This window comes from Barbus barbus, assembly GCF_936440315.1.
Source record: "Barbus barbus genome assembly, chromosome: 24".
NCBI lineage: Eukaryota > Metazoa > Chordata > Actinopteri > Cypriniformes > Cyprinidae > Barbus > Barbus barbus.
The window spans coordinates 3,201,487-3,217,170 of NC_136752.1; the positions used below are offsets into that span (position 1 = coordinate 3,201,487).

General features: G+C 36.3%; 1 protein-coding gene across 2 annotated transcripts in view; it reads left to right on the forward strand.

The window, feature by feature from the left end:
• The first annotated feature begins 2,119 nt into the window (after positions 1 to 2,119).
• The window catches only part of LOC306844205 (mitogen-activated protein kinase kinase kinase 5-like), a 40,277-nt gene continuing 26,712 nt past the window's right edge, over positions 2,120 to 15,684 (forward strand). Inside the window, exons 1-4 of one of the 2 annotated variants that reach the window (XM_079376165.1) lie at positions 2,120 to 3,032; positions 12,685 to 12,824; positions 14,246 to 14,269; positions 14,839 to 15,032. In XM_079376165.1, coding sequence (XP_079232291.1) covers positions 2,636 to 3,032; positions 12,685 to 12,824; positions 14,246 to 14,269; positions 14,839 to 15,032 — 755 coding nt within the window. In that variant the 5' untranslated portion in view covers positions 2,120 to 2,635. The remainder of the gene's footprint in view (positions 3,033 to 12,684; positions 12,825 to 14,245; positions 14,270 to 14,838; positions 15,033 to 15,684) is intronic. The other variant, XM_079376166.1, reaches the window with a different exon arrangement.

Consider the following 15,684-nt stretch of genomic DNA (forward strand, 5'->3'; position numbering starts at 1 on the left):
GTGTTTAAAATACACTAAATCCATGCAATCATTAATACCACTTTGTGGACAGTATTTGAGGCGAGTATATTCAATCATTCATCATGTTCTGGTGCTCATGTGGCCCAAAAGCACAAGATATTAAGAAATTTCCAGTATCAGTTAAATTAATTCGATATTACATATAATATTGTAGTAAATGTGTGTTGCTCAGTGTAGAGATGGGTATTTTGTAAAACATTCGCAATTGGTTTTCATCACTTAATTAGAAGCACCACAATGAATTATGCCTTCTGTTACATAGAAACAAACTACTACAGACATTTGTATAAAAGTGCAATGATAATACTGAAAATTAACATGTAAATAAAGCTCTGCAAATAATGCTACAGGTTTTTCCTATTGGCTAATCAGAAGTTCTACTCGCACTTGTGGTCTTCATGCCCATTTGAAGCCAAATACAGGAAATACATCACATCAAGTAGACAAGTTGTCAAGTGCACAGACCATAAGTGCAGCAAATTTTCTACACTTTAAGTTTGAGCTTTTTCAGTATGAAGCTTCAAAGGGTGAAAGGAACATCAAGGCAAAAAATAAAATATATATATTTCTGCATTATCTGTTTATTTATTTTAATGCATTATTATTATTTGAAATGTTTTATATATTACAGTGGTTACTGTTGTACGTCAGTCATTCTTGAGAAGTGGGACAAAACAGTGCAAAATTGAAAAAATAAAACCTTGTTTTCAGACAAATGAAACTACATTTATACATCTTATATGTACTAAGCTACTGAGCTATGATTTGATACAACCTCCCAACTTTTATCTTTTTTTAAACAAAATATGTAATATGATTTAAACTTTATCTTTAACAGCATTCAAGATGTTTTTAACATTTCAAAACACATTCTCATGTCAGCAACAGATTACGCTTTCACAAGTGACCAACAATTCCTCAATAAATATAAAATATCGTAATGAAATCTTATCAACATATTAATCTGACGGAGTTGACACACGTGGTCACGAAAACCTGAATTTGTACACTGAATACACTGAATCAATCAATTACTGTATTAAAACAAACACAACAAACAGTGAGTATGTTATTGTATATAAAACTTTTATTCAAGAGACACATTTAAGTATTTTGATATATTAATGGAACCCAAAATCTGACGGTGTTGACAAATTTGGCATGTAGTAGCCATTGTGTTTTTTTCTGTTGATGCTAGATGCTAATGGAACCTGCTTCAGGAGAATAAAATAATCTAAATATTTCAAATAATTTCCTCAGAAATTGGAAGATGGTGTTGACATATCATGGTTGTGACCAGGAAATATTAACCTTAGGATTTAAAATATTCTAAAACTATAAAACTGACCAGAGTCTGTCTGACAGTGATGTACTCTGCAGAGGAGGACTGTGGCGAGGGGTTCGTTTAGAGTGACAGCTGCCCCTGATATTCCCTGATTTATTACATTTTAATGAATGTCTGACAGTGTTGACAAAAAGTGGGGTCACAAATTTGAAACCTTATGAAGCATGTGTCACTGTAAAACAACCTTGTTTTGATATGAGATATTATTAAGTGTTACTTTTGATAAAACAAGGTCTTTTTCATCATTAAAAAACAAATTGTCTATGTTATAGCATATGAATGATTGAACCCTGTAGTGAGAAGACAAAACGACTCCGACTCTCTAACCATTAGGCCATGACATCCCCCGAGGGGATAATTCAATTCTATTATTAATCGACATAACATTTACAATTAAAAATTGTTATTTTTAAAACTAGATAGCAGTTACAATTGATGGACACGTTTTGTCCCATGTCTCAAGAAAGACTGAATTATATTATTTTTGTATTTGTTGTGTGAGTTGTCAATAAATAAATAATTTAACCAAAAATAAATGAATAAATATCATATCAAATATCAATACCTATCCCAGTACCAACATTTGTGGTAAGTGTGGGTATTGGGAGAGCCCATGTTGGTCAGCTGTGTGAGCGTTACGTATTTAATACGTCTTTAATATTCATTGCCCAAGCCTTTTCTATAGTAGGTTTAGACATTCACTTCCTGTAAGTTCGGAGTGTTTCTCCACCCCCTGAGCCTGAGTTGTGCTGAAGATAATAATAGAAACAGGGCAGGGTCCAACAGACAAACGCGCTTCAGCCGAGTGCGATTTCGTAATTTAATGACATAAACAGAATGGCATGAACAGGAGCGAGCAGCACCGAGGAAACGCGTTGATGTCTCGCAGTGATGCTCGCGCAGTTTAGATCGACAGAACTGCGTTACTACATGCGCTCATATAAAGGAGCGCAAGTTCCTCGGAATCGCTTGTGTTTCAGGACATCGATGAATTTGAGAGTGGTATCGTTTCTTCGAGTCGTGACGAGCGTGTCCGTGATCAACGCAGTTATTCAGTTCTTGCCCATTTGTATTCTCTCTCGTCTAGACCTATATGCTGCTAAGCGGATTTCTACATTTTCATCTAAAAATGAAACGATATTGGCCTTTATCGTAGGTTGTATCACGTCATTTATTTGTTCATTTGGTGCCACTACCAGGAATGCCAGCTATGAAGTGTGCCGGTTGAGAAGCTGCACTGTTGGGGTCTTTTAACAAACTGATGAAAAAATGAATTCAGATCTGGAGACCATTTCTCTTTCAGTACCCTCTCTCGACCAACCCTTAGACATGATGGGAGGGAGTAATGGGGAATCCAGTGGCAGCATGAATCCTGGTGCTGGGACCTTCTGGCAGGACCCCTCCATCTGTAAAAGCGCCAACCCTGGGGTGATCAGTTTGCCCTCGGACAATGGGACCTTGTTGACCACGGGGAAATGTAAGAACCGAGCCGTGCAAGTGGCCTACGTGAGGAACTCTGAGACAAGCCAACCTCACAGCCCGGAGAACATGGCTTTACAGTGTCTGAAGGACGCTTGTGACATAGTGGGATTTAAACTAGATATAATCCCCTTTGGGAAGCTGGACTTTGGTGAAACATCAGTTCTTGATCTCTTTTACAATGCAGGTAAGTCTACTGACAGTTTTGGGGAATGTCCTGCAAATGAATGTGAACGTCTTTTGCTGAATGGGCACAAATATTGCTGTGAACAGTTTGTTGACAACACACATGCTTGGTCTTCTCTTAGGTGTGTTTTGTTTGGCTGGTTTCTTTCTGTTTGGTCAAGTGATGGTATCACTCTCCCACATGCACTCAACCCTGGGTGGAGTGCAGTGGCTTTAACCTTATTTCCATGAGAAATGACTGGCATTTAAAGGCTTATAAACTTGAATGGAAGTGAAGTTTTGCGCAATAGCTTGAAAATAAACTTTTGAACTGCAGAGAATCACAGTCTTGTTCAGATGTTTAAATATGTCATTATCACCATAATCAGAGCTGCATGCATTTCCTCAGAAAGTGACTAGGTCAAGCGGAGCTAATGAAAGTAAAACCAAAAGGGCTGAAGCTTTTGGTTTTACTTCATCCCAAAACACTAAATAACAACAAAATTCCCTTACCTGTACCTCTGTTTGTTATTATGCATTGCAAAACTCTCCTCATCTATGAGATCACTGCATTCAGTGACAAAACGCTGAATTTAAAGTAGTTTGATTTAATCGTTTTGCAAATGTTGCTGGTATTTGCAGTTATGAAACCCTAAAAATAACCAAATAACACCCATAAGTGTAGAATAAGTGGAATGATAGTATCGAGGTCAAATGAAGAGATTAAACATTGATGAAATTGATTAATCGTTCATTAATCAGTAGTTACTTTTAATGAGTATGCAGTCACTCAATGTCTTGCCTTATCAGTATTTGTACATGCTGACAATGTGACTGTATTTTCCCCAGTGGACTTTCACTTCAGCTTGTGCTTTTATGTATATGTAGGTTTATTTATTATTAATTTGAAGATTTGGAGTTTTAATTTTCCATCTCTAAAAAGCAGAATTTCTAAAGATTTATTCTTGTGCTTTGCGTGATTGCCATTTTTTGTGACCTAGTTTCTTTTGGACTTTATATCACAGACAGACTCAGATTTTCTCGGTCAGAGTTTTTTTTTGTTACCACCTGGAGTTTGGCCCACAGCACTGTTCTCCCTTCATCATTTGTGATAGGGTTTTGATTGTGGTTTGATTTCTCTGCACTCAATTCTGTATGTTACACCATAGTTTTTGTCCTATTCATCCTAGAATGCTGTTTGATCCATGTGGCCTTTAGGTTTAAAAAAACTTGAGATGGGTTGCAATGAAAACGGTTGTTTCCTGTGTGGTAACATCGCACAGCTCTTGCTAAGTCGCTATGTTATTTTGGATGCTGAGATGTTATCATGTCGTCAGTACATAGCTGGAGCCCCGAAGACTCTTTGTTATTTGTTTGAGGGTTTTGTAGCTTGTCCAGTTTTCATAAATGTAGACTATGACTATAGTTGTGGACTAATGATTACATATCCTGGTGTATCCTTATCCGGTTTTGAGCACTTCAGCAAGCTTTTTGAGCTTGCCAGACCTGCATTTGAAATGAATGCAACTTCTAACAGCATCATTTCTTCAGTTTAATGAAAAAATATAATAAAACAATTAAATACAAATTCTGTCACCACCACCATGTCGTTTAAAACCTGTATGACCTTCTTCGTTCTGTGAAATGTATGATAAAATATGTTAACAAATCATTTTTCTATACAAAGACAATATGCTGTGACCAGGGGCTGTAAAGTTCTGAAAGGACAGAAGTGCACCATAAAATAAATCCATACAACTCTACTACACCCAAGTCTTGTGTAGTCATGCAACACAGATTGTGTGAGATTCAGTGGTTCACAAGGGTGAAATCCAGATAATAAACCAATTAGGCTAGCAAATTGCATACTTAAATAGTGTCATATTAATGTTTTATACAGTGTTTGGCATTATTTTGAGATTATCGCATGAGCTGATCATTTTTGTATTGTGTATCTTAATTGTCATTAATTTGTATTTTATATGCTACGTTATAACATTTGCATTTAGTCATTTAGCAGACGCTTTTATCCAAAGCGACTTACAAATGAGGGCAATAGAAGCAATCAAAATCAACAAAAGAGCAATAATATGCAAGTGCTATAACAAGTTAGCTTAACGCAGTACATGTAGCAAGTTTTTTTTTTTTTTAAATAATAATTAAAAAGAAAACAGATAGAAAAGAGTTACATATCAGCCATATTTTGGCCATCAAAATATACATTTAGATTCTAGTGTTAAAACCTAACTTAAGTGTTCAAATGAATGAATTACACATTTAAAATACAGTGTTTGTTTTTTTTTTTCTTTGACTCCCGTACAGGACTGACATATAGAATTGTTTGTATGAAATCCTCAGGTTATAACAAATGCTGTAAATACAGGCTGTAAACCTGAATTTATTACATTTGCATATTTTAAGATGCTTTTTGGTCTATAGATATATCTTTATTATTTTACACATCTGGCTGTTTTGATGAGTCCATAAAGTACATAATTTGAGCCTGCATGTTTTAATAGATCAAAGGTAGCATGTTTTACATACTTGCATTTTTAAAAGGCTTAAGCATGTTTTAACTGTGGATGCGTGGGAGTGTAATTGTACTTCGGAACTGTGGGAGTTTTTGAAGGAATAATGGTTTGTAGTGGAGCACAATCTTAACAAAGGTGTGGGTTTTTTTACATGAAAGATTACATGAAAGTTGGCAATTCTCTTGCATATTATGGTTATCTCTGGAAGGGTTGGTCATCAGATAGCGGTCTCCATTTTTTTTGGAAAGTTTTGTGGTGATGGCTTAAGTCTGATTTTATGCTAGTTGAACCATTTGTGTTGTGTAATACCATTAACAGAGTACCACATTTGAAAAGAACGAGTATGACCTACTACTTCTGGTGAGATTTCAAAGTGCACATCCAGTGGGTACTTTACTACCCCATGAGGCCACAGGAGAGGAGTTGTGAATCACACACCTGTTCTGTACTGTATAATGTACTGTATACATTTTAGTGCATTTTGAGTAAACCTGTTTTGAAAAAAGAAAGGAATAACCATTTTTGTGTATAAATGGATTATCAACTCCTATGATAATCTCAAAATAATGTCAAGCATTAGATGAAACACTGGCCAGTTTACAAGTCTGATTGGCTTATTTATCACAATAACCACATGATGAATGTAGTTCATCCAGGTTATATTTATATGGTTTAGTACATACATTTGAACCGTTATTATTATTGAGTACCTACTCAACGTACAGTATACTGTTTACCTGGGTCTCGAACGTTCAGCCAAAGAAACATTGAAATATGTTTCTGCAACGGTGAGCTGACGTCGTGACGTATTGTCAAGTATGGTGACCCATACTCGAAATTGGTGCTCTGCGTTTAACCCATCCAAGTGCACACACACAGCAGTGAGTAGTGAACAAATGCACACACACACCGTGAACACACACCCGGAGCAGTGGGCAGCCATGCTGCAGCGCCCGGGGAGCAGTTGGGGGTTCGGTGCCTTGCTCAAGGGCACCTCAGTCGTGGTATTGAGGGTGGAGAGAGCGCTGGACATTCACTCCCCCCACCTACAATCCCTGCCGGCCGGGGACTCGAACCCGCAACCTTTCGATTACGAGTCCGACTCTCTAACCATTAGGCCAGGAGCTGTGTTGTTTTTACATTCATTATCGCTTAATGTGAAAAGTCAGCTACAGCTAGGCCTTAACAATTTGCTGGATTAATTACACTAGTATAGGAACTATATAAAAGGCATAAACAGGAATGACCTGTTCATCCAAACAAGGGAGTATATCTGTAAACTAGTTATTAGAAATGTGTTATCGAGATGCTTATTAGCTGTAGAGAGATTTGGTTTCAGGTGTCCTTCTCATTTCTTGTAGTCTGATGAACTCACATTCCTTTTACATTAGATGAGGTCCGGCTAACTCATGCTGACCTCAGTTCATATCCATGTTCAGCAGTCTAAAAACATCTGAGAGCTTTAATGGCTCACTCTAAACCAACGACTATGATTTCATAGTAGTTTTTCCACATTTACTGTTGTAATAAAAATATCAGAAATATTAAAAACCAATACAGTGGACTAAATGACCAATGGTATGTGAGCAATGGTTGGAAAATAACACCCACTGAGAGCCACATGCGTGTGAATTTCCCATGATGCATATTTGGAAAAGAGATTAGAAGAACAACAGCAGATAATAACGGTTCATTGGGATGTGGTTTCCAGCAGCATAGCAGTCAGTAGTTAACAATAGTAACAATAGTTTTGATAGTTTCTTACTATCTTTCATTTTTTTTCTTTTATTTACTTATATGAAGACAATTATACATATATTTATATTACTCATTAATGAATTTATTAATGCTTTTATTCTGTATCATTAAAAAAAAGTTTTAATATTCCTGATAAATGACAGTGGAAGCAGATGTTGGAAAATAAGCATTTCATTCTACTGTTCCGATGCTTCCTGCGATGCTTGCATAGCTTGTCACTTTGTTTCTGACGTGCATGGCCCCAAACTTCTTCCAGCTTTATTTATGAATACTTTCTGTTTGGCAAATGACATCGTCAGGATGGGTATTTTGGCTGGAGAATCACCTTAACAGCCTCTCCTGAACATGGGGAAAGATTTTGTTCAGAAATATTGTTGAGCTACTGTATTATTCTGGCAATCCTTAATATCTTTTTTTGTTTCCTTGCTAATAGTGCTGTCCATGCTATTAGATATGCCTTTACTTTTTGGCAGTGCCTAGCAGCTTTGTTCATGGACATCTAAAATAAATCATGACACAAATAAATCAATACAGAAAACTGCATTAAAACGTTAATATTTAAAGAAAACATTAAAACTTTTCTGTTAAAACATTTGTCATTGCTGAACATTCTTCAGTAATAGATAGATAGATAGAGATAGAGATAGATATAGATATATATAATTAATTTTTTTTGGCATTTCACTGAATGACGTGGTTTTCTATCTTAGGTTGCCACACCTTGAAATGTGTGGGTGAAACTATCAAATATTTAAGAATAATAAACTCACTTTGCTCTAGCACTACACAGACTTCAGGGAGCCTTTTATGTTTATTTAAAAATGTGATGGTAATATCAAAGTCCGGACCATTACAGTGAAGGACAGGTTTACAGTTTGGAAAGTTACTTGAACAATATTTTGACATTTTAGTTTAACAAAAGTTATTTGAAACATGATAGTAGACACTTTACTTGGAGTTAATGTTGAAAAACAAAATCTGCTCTAGCATTAGCAATAAGTAATGTGGGTATTGCAATAACCTACCCCCAACATTGGTGCATGATATAGCAAACAGTTTTAACCACATAAATGACACATAAATGGTTTTTATATTCATTATTGCTCAGTGTGTAATATCAACTATATGTAAGCTTTAACAATTTGTTGGATGAATTACAGTGGTATAGAAACTATAAAAGTTAGTATAACTGGAACTTAGTATAACTAAGGTTTATTCTGAAATATTGTACCATTATAATTCCTTAATTTTTGTCAGGAGGTATGCAAAATTAAAAACTGAATCCATGCCTGTACAGTTTTTCTCTATTGCTAACACACAGTTCATGAAACAATTCCCCATTTTCCCAGAACTATAAACACAATCTCAAAACTACACACCAACTTGTTCAAACCTCAAACTTCCAGGTCAAAATCAAATAGTTTAGTCAAAAACATTCTCTTTCAGTATACAACATAAACTGTGGGATGCTGATACAGTGACATTTTCATTGCACAATACACTTACAGTATATGAAAAGAGAAGAAAAGTTCAGATACCAAAGAACAGAATGTCAACTTGATATGCAACACAATACAGGATACTGTCAGTTACATTACATTAAAAAATAAATTGCATTACAATATAGTAAATGACCTTATTTGCCATACTTGCAGTATAGTAGTTTCTTAGTTTTCTGACACAAGATTTTCTACTTCTCATAGTTAGTCGTCTCTCAGTTCCTCAAAATACAGTACATGTAAGAAGTACTTGGCTACAAATCAATTTGTCTGTACAACATGCTACAGTATTTACAGTACATAGAATAGAAATGTTCTCTCATCTAAAGTATTGCGACTACTGTAATTATACTGTATGTGTAACGAGTACAAAACCCCTGTAGATGAGCCTGTAGGCCAACTTCCTTCATGATCATTCCATGCACAAGAAAATGTGTCTTTGTTTCAAGAACTAAATGAATGGTTTGGGAAATTTGGTAAAATTAATCCATTATAGTGTGTTAGCAATCTAGAAAAAACTGTAATATGAAATATGAGCCTTTTTTGCTTTCATTGTGGAAAAAAAACTCTTGTGTACACGAGAGAAAAACATGGATTATCAAATGCTTACTTGAAATGTTATTTTGCTTATTTTTACCCACATTAGGATGGAATGAGCATTACTGAGCGTTAAACACATTTATACTCATAGCCAGAGGAAAATTCATACACATACGGATCATAGAAGTAATAGAACTTCCAGGAAATTCCTAATATGCATAAAGGCATCCAGCTATCGCTGATATAAACATCATAACTAAATTATATAAACATATAAACATAAACTCAAACTAACAGCGCTTGCCGAGATCGAGCAGCATTTACTACTGACTCTGTGCATATATTTAATTAAAAATCACAACCTTTGCAAATTCAGTAAGTGCATTAATCCAAATCCTGATTTCCATTTTATTCAGATTAATCGTTTAGCCCTATTCCAGCTTTCAGTACAGTTCAACATATTGAATGGTCCAAACTTGCTTCCCTCCCAGCGTCATTTCTACTCCAAACTCTGTACCTTTGGATAACCTATTGTATTCAGTAATTATATTGTGCAGCCAGTCCAGCCAATACAATCTGGCATGTCAGCATGATGGATTTCTGCCTGTCTGCAAGCAACATCGATCTTGTTTAAACAAACTCCACTCAGAAGTCCTAATACTCTTACTCAGCTAAGCCTCATCCGAAGCGTTTGTGTACCTCTACGTAAATCATGGCTTGATTTCAGTTAAATGAAAGTTTTAGAATCTTGCTAATAAATACCCATTGCTTGTTGTCTTCGTATTTTGGCCTTAAGGTAATTAGTTACATAGCAACATGATTAGAGGATCATTGCTGTTGGAACAATCTCTGTGCCTGTTAACCACCTAAATCTTTGTTTGCATTCAAATCAAGTATTTTTTTCAGCTTCCTGTCATTATAGGAATGTGCAAAGCTACAAATGTCCATAATTGACAAGTCATTCTTTGAAACCCCTGTATAATATGACTGTAGCATGTCCACTAGACCCCAATCAGAGGCATTTCTTTGCAGTAAATTCATACTAAGACCTTCAAGGGGGTAACTAGCAGATATTCAAATTATAAACAGACTGCACAAAACTGTCTGTGCTTATAAGAATGGGTCCAACACACCACGGCACAAAATCACATATTCACTAAAGTTGTGTATCTTAGTTGTTTGAGAATTGTTGTTGTTGTGACGTATTGTCAAGTATGGTGACCCATACTCGAAATTGGTGCTCTGCGTTTAACCCATCCAAGTGCACACACACAACAGTGAGTAGTGAACAAATGCACGCACGCACACACACACACACACCGTGAACACACACCCGGAGCAGTGGGCAGCCATTTATGCTGCGGCGCCCGGGGAGCAGTTGGGGGTTCGGTGCCTTGCTCAAGGGCACCTCAGTCGTGGTATTGAGGGTGGAGAGAGCGCTGTACATTCACTCCCCCCACCTACAATCCCTGCCGGTCGGGGACTCGAACCCGCAACCTTTCGATTATGAGTCCAATTCTCTAACCATTAGGCCACGACTCCCCCCCCCCCGCTTACACGAATTGTAAGCTTACTGTTAAAATACTGAACTCACTAATCATTTGTTGGATGACTACTACCTCATCCCAGCCTCGTACCACATTTCCCAACAAAGTAATTTCATTGCAGCAGCTGTACACGTGCAAAACTGTGACTGATTTATGTGGGAGTATTCGAAACTACATTTGCATGTGTGAAATCTGGAACAGATTTCTTTTTCTGAATTTGAATGTTAGATCTTGTATTCACAGCTGGAAATGATCATCATTGTCACATTAACAGGTTCCAAACCTGTATGACTCTCCTTTTCCATGGAGCATAAACGGCAATATTCAGTACAGCAGAATGTTAGTGAAGGACAACCTTGAAAGCCTTTCACTTTCATTGCATTTGTTTTCCATAAATTGCAAATGGAATGATGGCCTAATGTTGTCTTACCTATTTTGCGTGTCATGGAAGAAAGTCATACAGGATTTGAATGACGTGGGTGAGTAAATGATGAGAGAATTTTTCTTTTTAGATAGATCAATTTCTTAGAACCGAACAAATATACAACCAATGACCTGACAAAATCATGTCAGTTGTTTTTGTTATACCAGTGGCTACATATAATTCAATACATTTGCATCACTTTTACACAACCTGTATGATTAATGATAATTTGCATTAAGGAAAACTTGAAATATGAATCATTAGCATTATATTAGTTGACTATAAGCTCTGTTGTACATATCACCTTTTTATGAAATGCAGCATTAAAAAACTGTATAACTTTAGATAAAAAAATCACGATGATCTGCTGATATCCACTGATATCCATCTTGAGATGATCGGCATTGTCTGATAACAACACATCGATTAACAGAAGCATCGCTTTGTTCATTTGAAAGTCTTTTTCCAGCTTTGTCAATGGATTGTAAACATTTCTAAGTTAATATTAAAGTATTTTAGTAAATATTGTGTACAATAGTTTTTCATTAATTTGTAATATGTTGTAATATATTGACATTATATCAGCCTTAGGCCACCTTGCTCTCTTAAGTGTCAACATTCGCATTGGCCACTGAAAAACCCATATTGGTCAACCACTACTTCCAGTGGTATGACTCTGGTAATGTCTTCTTGAGAATTTTAGCCTGTCCGAAGGTATTAGGCATGATTTCAGAGGCGATATACAGATCATTGTGGATATCTACACTAGTCAACATTTGAAGTGGATCAAAACCTTTCATCAAAGTTGTCCTAAAACCTAACACCAAAATGCATTCAGCTTTGAACTTTATTGATCCACTTCAAATGTTGACTACTATAGTTACTGTGACACTTGCTACTAAGGCATTTCTCAATTCTGATTTATTGCTCGGATCAGTTTTTCCCCCTACACTGGTAGCATTATTTTTTTTAAATTTGGTCAGTATCAGATTCAAGTGTGAACTAATCACGGTCCTGAACTGCCTTGCATACGCAAAACAATAACAAAGACGGCACACTGTCATACGGAGGTAAATACAAAGACTCTGGATGATCATACATTCTACATGTCTTCCTTCCAAGGAATGTATGTTGCTTTGTTCATTTCTCTATCATGTCTGTTTCCTTTGGGTTAACTGAAACAACAGCTCTAGCTTAGATGCACGCAAACAGAGAAACCGACTTCCTGCTGATATTTAAATGCGGCATGTAGGGTGTTGAACTCAGTTGTAGGGACAGGCCCGATAGAAAATAACCCCCATACTGTCTGTCTGTCTGTCAGGTCTGCGTAAAAGTGTTTCAAAATATGTGAACACTTCTCTGTCTCTGTTCACAGATATTGCAGTGGTGGAAATGACGGATGCATTTCGGCAGCCCTCTCTCTTCTATCACTTGGGTGTGAGAGAGAGTTTCAGCATGGTCAACAACATCATTCTTTATTGTGATCTCAACTCAGACTCGCTGCACTCTCTTCAGGTCAGGAAGTCTTTTGTCTCAGTGTCACCCGAGTCAAGAATCAAATTAGTCAAATTTAAACGGAAAGGGACATTTTTTCAGCATCTTACTTTTCATAATCAGTCTGAAGTTAAGAGGCCAAAAATATCGCCACAATATTTTTTCTCATATCATGCAATATCAAAATTTGTCAATGTATTCATTTACCAAAAATTGTTGATATTGATCGAAGAATGTCCATTATGTGATATGAGAGAGAAGATGAACAAATAGCTTTGGTGTGAGTTGGCAGCCATTACAAACTTCATGCATCCAGGCTGATAAATGTTGGTTGACAAGTCCAAAAACAAACAAAAAAACTAAAATCTTTCATAGGATGTTGGTGAAGATCCATGTCTTGCTTCTCAAATGAATGTAAGCAAGTGCATCATGGCTAGTAGGAGAAACGCTCAGTGTTGTAAGCAAAAGGGTGCTCACAAATTTATTGGATGGACTCAAATTATTAATACAGCCCACATTATTTTCAGTGCTTCACTTCCAACAGTTTCATCGCAATGATATACTGTAGGCTTTTATTACCACAGTGAATTGTAGGCAGGCATTATTGTCATGGAGATCCTCATGGCAAGGTCACACACCTCTGTTATTACTTTACATTACTAAATGGAATTATGCCAGGTGAGTGGGGAGTAAATTGCATAATATGAGATATATTTAGATGAGCTCTTTAAGGCAGTGATTTTATTGCTAGGCAGAATTTAGTGGAGGGATGGTGCTTGGCAAACACACATGCACACAGATGTTTGGAATGAAATGCATTGCATAGGAATTGCAGTTTCTGGAAACACTACAATATGCATCAATAACGTTTTTACCAGTAGCATGCTACGTTGTTGTAATAGTGTGATGTTATTACAGTGAATGTTTAATTCACCATGTCCAGTTTATCTTAAATGAAAAGCAGCTACAAACAGAACTGCAGAACAGGCATTCATTTGAAAACATCAGAGAGTTTACACTTTTAAGGATGTCAGCCAAACAAGCTTTTTTTTTTATTTTTCTCTCTGCAAATTAAACTGGTATATAGGATAAATTATTTTTAAATCAAAAATATTTGACAGTGCTTTTAAAAGTTCAATGAAATAATCTGGCAAGAAAAAGGTATTGAAAGTAATAGTCATGACTTTTGATTTATTGTTGTAAATGGAAATGGATGGCCAAGTTGAGCAAATTGCACCTTGCATACTCAACAGAAACAGAATATACTACAGAACTAGTCAAACCAGTGTAGTGCTCTGAACATGGGCTCACACACACGGTTATTCAAAAGCTTAAGACACGGTATATTATTTAGGATGTGTGTGACAGAAAACAGTCCTGAAAAAAGAACTGGACGTTTATACCACCTGAATTCATTTGTGTCTGCTGTTTGTCACATACAGGAGGTGATATGTCAGAAGAATATGGTAAGTGTTAATCTTTACTTCCTCCCTGGTGCATGTTAATTTGTTGTCATTTTCAAACAGAAAGAAGAAAGTCTTTGTTTGCCTCATTTCTTAAGTTTGTGCTGTTATTCATGTAGGTTAATCGGTTTGATTGCAAACCTGAAAACGTGGAAAAAGAAAACCTCATGTTTGGTTATATCATGGTATTGGAGATAAGCAATTTGACACATTATTGGTGTATTTTGGTGTTTGTGACTTTTGCATCAAGCTTTGTTGTAGGATTTTATAATTAGGTTCAAAAATTGTTTTAGCCAACAAAATAATTAGGGGCAGGATAACTCTTAGAGGTTTATGAGTTAACTTCTGAAGATTTGTTAGATATGAAATGCAATGATATGCAGTAGGAGGTCAAGAGAACATAGCAAACTGCCAAATGACTCTAAATCTGCTGTCCACAACCCAGAAAATACTTTTGACCCATTTTTGGGCCATGATATACCTGCTTACTATTGATTTATTCATCAGTGTTCATTTTCACTGTGGATATTTGCTCTTTTTCCAGACATGTTTCCCATTTGCTCTTTTTCCAGACATGTGCCGCTAACTACATGTTCATTCCATACATGGTGACGCCTCAGAATAAGGTGTATTGCTGTGAGAGCAGTCTGATGAAGGGTTTGAGTGAACTGATGCAGCCCAGCTTTGAGGCCCTGCTGGGGCCCATCTGTATGCCACTGCTGGACAGACTCACTCAACTGCTCACCAGCTGCAAGACCAACACCTGGTGGGAACTCACTACCTCCTTTATCTCCTCACTTCTCATTTTCATCTTACAACTAACTGAAAGTCATTTATAGCAGTAATACAGTACAATAGCCATGAACAGAATGGCACATGATATGGTTTAAAATTTTGGTCATATCTCCCATCCTAAAGTATTAATTGTATATTGTTTTTCACATTGTTTCAGTTCACCATATATATATATATATATATATATAGAGCTGTCGCGATTCCTCAATTTTAGTCGACTAGTCGATTTTTAAAAATCGTCGACTTAATTTTGCTGCATGATATATTAAACCCATTTAAAAATCATAACTAAGCATAATTGTGAATTCACAAACGCTATGATTTAATTAAATAATCATATGCATGCAGTTCTAATACAGTATATGCACTTTAATTATTTAGATGCGTGCAGGTTATGTATGTGCGTCTCACCGCGGCTCTGTTCACAGGAGTTACACAGAAACTGTTATCATTTACATGTGTGGAGCGTCTCATACGCCATCTCTGCATGTTGTTGTGAGTTTGGGTTTATTATAATGTTCATCTGGGAACACAACCTGTGCCAGTTCATCAGATTGGTAAGGTAAATCATTTATAAATCTACGCAAACACAGGAGAATACATCACGGTTTCAAAATAAATGC